The 7661-nt window shown below is 38.9% G+C and overlaps 1 protein-coding gene across 1 annotated transcript in view; it reads left to right on the top strand.

The window, feature by feature from the left end:
- The window catches only part of LOC130272905 (scinderin-like), a 154461-nt gene that overhangs the window by 102883 nt on the left and 43917 nt on the right, over positions 1-7661 (top strand). Inside the window, exons 6-7 of the mRNA XM_056518912.1 lie at positions 2389-2521; positions 6516-6604. Coding sequence (XP_056374887.1) covers positions 2389-2521; positions 6516-6604 — 222 coding nt within the window. The remainder of the gene's footprint in view (positions 1-2388; positions 2522-6515; positions 6605-7661) is intronic.

Genomic DNA, 7661 nt, shown 5'->3' with positions numbered 1-7661 from the left:
AGATTTCCACTCAAAAGCTGGTCCTGCAGAACTCCTGCTAATGGGAACAGTGTTCCTGCTGTGAAAAAAGTGCAGGAACTCAGTTCCTGCACGTTCCTGCAGGTCTTGAGCCCTGTATATATCTATATCCCGGCCGTATTCTGTGGAAGAATAAACAACAGAAACTCCAATAAATCAGCCTCAAATGGGCCGTCCAGACTAGTGTTTCCCAACCAGGGTGCCTCCAGCTGTTGCAGAACTACAACTTCCAGCATGCCTGGACAGCCAATGGCTGTCCGGGCATGCTAGGAGTTATCGTTTTGCAACAATTTTTCCAGTGGGGCGGTTTATGTAAGCGGCGAGTTTCAAGTGGTGTTAGCGCTAATTAATATAGTTTTGCGCAATTCTTTTTTTATTATTTTATTTTTTTACAGTTTGCATCATCATCTGTATTTTTTGCACTAGGAGGAGACCTGGCTTAGTGTCCACAGATAGATTTGTTGCATTTATCATCTGCCTTTGGCAGTCCGGGCATGCTGGGAGTTGTAGTTTTGCAATAGCTGGAGACACATTGTCAGGAAAATACTGCCCTTTTGAGTCCCAGCTAAAATCTGGCAGCTGTTTCCTCTGCTTTGAGCCGTCAAGTACAAGTGCTGGCAGCCATATTGGTTGTCCCCCAGATATTGATATAACTTAAAGGAGTACTCCAGTGGAAAAAATAAATAAATCAACTGGTGCCAGAAAGTTAAACAGATTTGTAAATTACTTCAATTTAAAAAACTTAATCCTTCCAGTACTTATCAGCTGCCCTATTCTCCACAGGAAGTTGTGTAGTCCTTTCCAGTCTGACCACAGTGCTCTCCGCTGACACCTCTGTCCATGTCAGGAACTGTCCAGAGCAGGAGAGGTTTGCTATGGGGATTTGTTCCTGCTTCTGAACAGTTCCTGGCATGAACAGAGGTGTCAGCAGAGAGCACTGTGGTCAGACAGGAAAGAACCACACAACTTCCTGTGGAGAATACAGCAGCTGATAAGTACTGGAAGGAATAAAGGGGTACTCCGTTGGAAAACATTATTATTTTTTTTTAAATAGACTGGTGCCAGAAAGTTAAACAGATTTGTAAATGATTTCTATTAAAAAAAATTACCCTTCCAATATTTTTTAGCAGCTGTATGCTACAGAGGAAATTCTTTTCTTTTTGAATTCCTTTTTGTCTTGTCCACAGTGCTCTCTGCTGACACCTGATGCCCGTATCATGAACTGTCCAGAGCAGGAGAAAATCCCCATAGCAAACCTATGCTGCTCTGGACAGTTCCTCACATGGACAGAGGTGTCAGCAGAGAGCACTGTGGACAAGACAAAAAAGAAATTCTAAAAGAAAAGAATTTCCTCTGTAGCATACAGCTGCTAAAAAGTACTGGAAGGGTAAAGATTTTTTAATAGTAGTAATTTACAAATCTGTTTAAAGGGGTAGTCCAGTGGTGAAAAACTTATCCCCTATCCTAAGGATAGGGGATAAGTTTGAGATTGCGGGGTGTCCGACCGCTGGGGCCCCCTGTGATCTCTCTGTACGGGGCCCCGGCTCTCCGGCCAGATAGCGGGTGTCGACCTCCGCACGAAGCAGAGGCCGACACGCCCCCTCAATACATCTCTATGGCAGAGCCGGAGATTGCCGAAGGCAGCGCTTCGGCTCTGCCATAGAGTTGTATTGAGGGGGCGTGGCGGCCGCTACTTCGTGCGGAGGTCGACATGCCCCCTTCCCGGGGGCTGTCGGGGCTCCATACAGGAGATCGCAGGGGGCCCCAGTGGTCGGACCCCCCGCGATCTCAAACTTATCCCCTATCCTTAGGATAGGGGATAAGTTGTTCACCACTGGACTACCCCTTTAACTTTCTGGCACCAGTTGATTTATTTTTTATGTTTTTCCCCACAGGAGTGCCCCTTTAATAACAGCTGAATAGACGTTACGGGGGATTTTTCTCTTGTAGAGGGGCTCATTCCCTGTCTGACTCAAGACGCCAATGACATTTAATACCACGATCACTGTTTTTATATTTGCTGATCCTCGCTCGAACGCCATGTGTAACACATTTTGCACGCTTGTGCCAGCGATGAATGGAAACAAACATTGTATTCTCAAATAACCCTGAGCCTTTTCCTGTCATAGCCATCCAGCTATTTAAAGGGACAGGAAGCTTGGGGCCTCATATGCTATGCAAATAAATAAATATAAACTATTGTTCTCTGTTGTCAGCCATTTTCACCTGGGCTGAGGATGATCGGTAAAATGACACAAATACTGCTGTATATTTTATCCTCCAGTTCTGAGCTGCTCTATTTTAAGCTGTACTGTCCCTTTAAATATTTTCTTGTTTTTTTTCCCCCCTCCCGGTTAATGCCAATTCTAGGTGTCCGATGCCAGCGGGTCCATGAAGGTCTCTGTAGTTGCAGAAGAAAACCCCTTCTCCCAGGCCATGCTGATCTCCGAGGAATGCTTCATCCTGGACCACTCCGCCGACAAAAGGCTCTTTGTATGGAAAGGTCAGGCTTCCTGCTTATTTTACCGCCATGTTGCGCCTGTCCCCATCAAGTCATCGAGTGTTCACTTCTACATTACATAGCGCTCCCCCGCTGCTGGCGATGAGATGTGTTCACAACACTACACCTCAGTCATTGCTTGTGTGACATCATGGACTCTGTATACAAAGGAACATTTAGAGACGTCAACACGGCTGAGGTCACCGAGGAGATATAGATCTAAAGGTGGATTCATCCAATAAACTAAACTATTATAAGTATAAACAAGAAAGAACTGAAGTCAACTCTTATGTTCCTAAAAGATAATACTGCTCCGATATACAAGAATATAACTACTATAATACTGCTCCTATATACAAGAATATAACTACTATAATACTGCCACTATATACAAGAATATAACTACTATAATACTGCTACTATATACAAGAATATAACTACTATAATACTGCTCCTATATACAAGAATATAACTACTATAATACTGCTCCTATACACAAGAATATAAATACTATAATACTGCTCCTATATACAAGAATATAACTACTATAATACTGCCACTATATACAAGAATATATCTACTATAATACTGCTCCTATATACAAGAATATAACTACTATAATACTGCTCCTATATACAAGAATATAACTACTACAATACTGCTCCTATATACAAGAATATAACTACTATAATACTGCTCCTATATACAAGAATATAACTACTATAATACTGCCCCTATATACAAGAATATAACTACTATAATACTGCCCCTATATACAAGAATATAACTACTATAATACTGCTCCTATATACAAGAATATAACTACTATAATACTGCTCCTATATACAAGAATATAACTACTATAATACTGCTCCTATATACAAGAATATAACTACTATAATACTGCTCCTATATACAAGAATATAACTACTATAATACTGCTCCTATATACAAGAATATAACTACTATAATACTGCTCCTATACACAAGAATATAACTACTATAAAACTGCTCCTATATACAAAAATATAACTACTATAATACTGCTCCTATATACAAGAATATAACTATTATAATACTGCCTCCTATATACAAGAATATAACTACTATAATACTGCCCCTATATACAAGAATATACCTACTATAATACTGCTCCTATATACAAGAATATAACTACTATAATACTGCTCCTATATACAAGAATATATCTACTATAATACTGCTCCTATATACAAGAATATAACTACTATAATACTGCTCCAATATACAGGAATATAACTACTATAATACTTCTCCTATATACAAGAATATAACTACTATAATACTGCTCCTATATACAAGAATATAACTACTATAATACTGCTCCTATATACAAGAATATAACTACTATAATACTCCCTCCTATATACAGGTATATAACTACTATAATACTGCCTCCTTATATACAAGAATATAACTACTATAATACTGCTCCTATATACAAGAATATAACTACTAAAATACTGCTCCCATATACAAGAATATACCTACTATAATACTGCTCCTATATACAAGAATATAACTACTATAATACTGCTCCTATATACAAGAATATAACTACTATAATACTGCTCCTATATACAAAAAATATAACTACTATAATACTGCTCCTATATACAAGAATATAACTACTATAATACTACATCCTATATACAAGAATATAACTACTATAACACTGCTCCTGTATACAAGAATATAACTACTATAATACTGCTTCTATATACAAGAATATAACTATTATAATACTGCTCCTATATACAAGAATATAACTACTATAATGCTGCTCCTATGTACAAGAATATAACTACTATAATACTGCTCCTATATACAAGAATTTAACTACTATAATACTGTCTCCTATATACAAGAATATAACTACTATAATACTGCTCCTATGTACAAGAATATAACTACTATAATACTGCCTGCTATATACAAGAATATAACTACTATAATACTGCCCCCTATATACAAGAATATAACTACTATAATACTGCTCCTATATACAAGAATATAACTACTATAATACTGCTCCTATATACAAGAATATAACTACTATAATACTGCTCCTTTATATACAAGAATATAACTACTATAATACTGCTCCTATATACAAGAATATAACTACTATAATACTGTCTCCTATATACAAGAATATAACTACTATAATACTGCTCCTATGTACAAGAATATAACTACTATAATACTGCCTGCTATATACAAGAATATGACTACTATAATACTGCTCCTATATACAAGAATATAACTACTATAATACTGCTCCTTTATATACAAGAATATAACTACTATAATACTGCTCCTATATACAAGAATGTAACTATTGTAATATTGCAGTTTTTCCATTTCCTTTTCACAGTTATATATCGGTACATTTACTCTAACACTATCACACATCACAGTATTGAGGCCAACAGGAAGGAAGACATCAGTCACATGTCCACTTGGCTGTAGTCTCCAGCACTAATCGTCCGCCGTCCCCGCTCATGCCCAGTCTGCAGGGACACATTACCTATTGTGCTCTTCTCATGAAATCCTTTCATCCTTTTCCTTTTTATGTTTATTAAACAAAATTTGACATTTAGCAGTTTTCCCACTAAAGGTGTGTTCACACGTACAGTATTATATTTGATGAACAGGATTTGAAGCTGCAGAGTTTGTCCAGTTATGGTCGCAGGGCGTACAGGTACACCCCTGTTCCCGAGTTCTTACCTGTACATTCTGAGTCCCGTTAGCGGGGGTTTAAAGCGTTCTCATGACCAGAGAACGCTTCAAACCCCGTGGGTCCCGATGGCTATCAGCAGCCAGGACCCTGGGTTAGTGCCGGGCACTGCCAATCGGGCCGTTGCCCGACATTAACCCTTTAGACACCGTGCTCAAAGTTGATTGCGGCATCTAAATTGAAAGTAAAACTATCCCAGCAGCTCAGTAGAGCTGATCGGGACTATCGTGACAGAATCATGATGTCCCGATCAGCTTACTCGAAGACGAAAGGGTCCTCACCTGCCTCCTCGTCGTCCGATTGGTGATCTACTGGTTATCTACAGCACTGATAACACTGATCAATGCTATGCTATGACATAGCATTGATCAGTATATGCAATCAAAAGATTGCATAGTATAGGTTAAAAAAAAGACAATAAATGTGACTAAGCCCCCCCCCCTCCTAGTAACTTTGAATCACCCCCCTTTTCCTATTTTTTAAATAAAATGTTGTAATAAAAAAAATTTATGAGGTACCGCCGCGTGCCTAAATGTCCGATCTATTAAAATATAAGGTTAGCTAAACCACACGGTCGATAGCGTACAGGTACAAAAATACCAAAGTCCGAAATTGTGCATTTTTGATCACTTCATATACTATAAAATGATTAGCAATCAACTCCCATCAAAACATATATAGTACCGATAAACCCTACAGACTATGGCGTATCCAGAGTAGGAGAAAATCCCGGTAGAAAACATATGCTGCTCTGGACAGTTCCTAAAATGTACAGAGATTTCAGCAGAGAGCACTGTGGTCATGATGTCAGCAGAGAGCTCTGTGTTCCAAAAAGAAAATAATTTCCTATGTAGTATTCAGCAGCTAATAAGTACTGGAAGGATTAAGATTTTTTAATAGAAGTAATTTACAAATCTGTTTAACTTTCTGGCACCAGTTGATAAAAAAAAAAATTCCACCGGAGTACCCCTTTAAAGGTGTAGCCAGCTGCCCCGGTGGTCGGAACATTTTGTTCAGAACGCTGGGTGTGGGCTGTGGGGGTTGTGACATCACGGCCAAACCCATTGTGATGTTACTCCATACCCCTCCCATAGACTTTCATTGAGGGGGCATGCCGTGATGTCGCAAGGGGTGTGGCCATGACGTCAAGACCCCCGCAGCCTGTTCCGAACGCTGAAGCAGTGGAGTACCCCTTTAATGTTTTGTTTGCTCACACAGGTAAAAATGCAAATGTGAATGAGAGGAAGGCGGCCATGAAGACAGCGGAGGATTTCATACAGCAGATGAATTATCCTCGTAATACTCAGGTACTGCTAGGTGATCATTTACTCGTTTCTTGCTCTCACATTTTTGCTACAAATTTGCGAATTTTAGAATTTGAAATGAACAGTAGTGTGTCGCCACCTAGTGGTGAAAGTCATTAATATGATTTTTGGAACTCAATATTGACCACAAATCGGGATATCGCACGCAGCCCAATTTCTTCTGTCAGGGAAAAGATCTGAATAAATTTTAAAGAAATTGTACAGTCAATACTTGAATTGATATCAGCTACCGGGGGCTTTCAGTGACTAAACAGCCTATTATTAATGGGGTTATCCAGGAATAGAAAAACAGAGCTAATTTCTTTCAAAAACACAACCTGAGGATGGGGTGTGGTGCTGCTTTTAAAGAAATTAGCTCAGTTTTTCTATTGCTGGATAACCCCTTTAAGGTTTGGATTCTACTTTCTATGTCAGACATTGATTTAGATCATAATAAGAGAGCCCGCAGCATGTCTCATCACACAGAGGCTGTACTATACGTGCTTAGTAATTTATTGAAAATGGCAGGGAGGTAGTACTATCTGTGCTCACATCATCTGCACCGGAAAACAAGTAGGTAGTAGTATTTTTGCCTACATTATATGCAGCTAACTTTATCACAGGAACAGACAGGGAGGCAGTGCTGTCTATAACTATCTAATTTACAGGGAGGCAGTATTAACTGTCCCTATATAATTCACAAGGAAAGACAGGGTGGCAGTACTATCTGTGCCTACCTCTTTGTTTTTTTTAAGATAAGGCTGAGAGGCAGTTATATCTGTACCTATATCATGTACAGGGTAAGACAGGTAGACAGTGTTATCTGTGCCTAAATCATGTATAAGAAGAGAAGAGACAGTGAGGCACTACTATCTGTACCAACATAATTTACTATGAGAGACAGGGAGGCACTTCTATCTGTGCTTACATTATTTACAGTTATGGACAGGAATACAACATGTTCTGTTACATTCCTGTCCATTCCTGGAGGCAGTACTATCTGTTCATACATATATTACAGGGAGAGAAAGCAGGCGGTACCATCTGGGCCTACATCATT

This window comes from Hyla sarda, chromosome 5 (genome assembly GCF_029499605.1).
Source record: "Hyla sarda isolate aHylSar1 chromosome 5, aHylSar1.hap1, whole genome shotgun sequence".
NCBI classification, from domain to species: domain Eukaryota; kingdom Metazoa; phylum Chordata; class Amphibia; order Anura; family Hylidae; genus Hyla; species Hyla sarda.
Note: the sequence above shows the minus strand (reverse complement) of the source record. Positions and strands in the feature narration are given on the sequence as shown.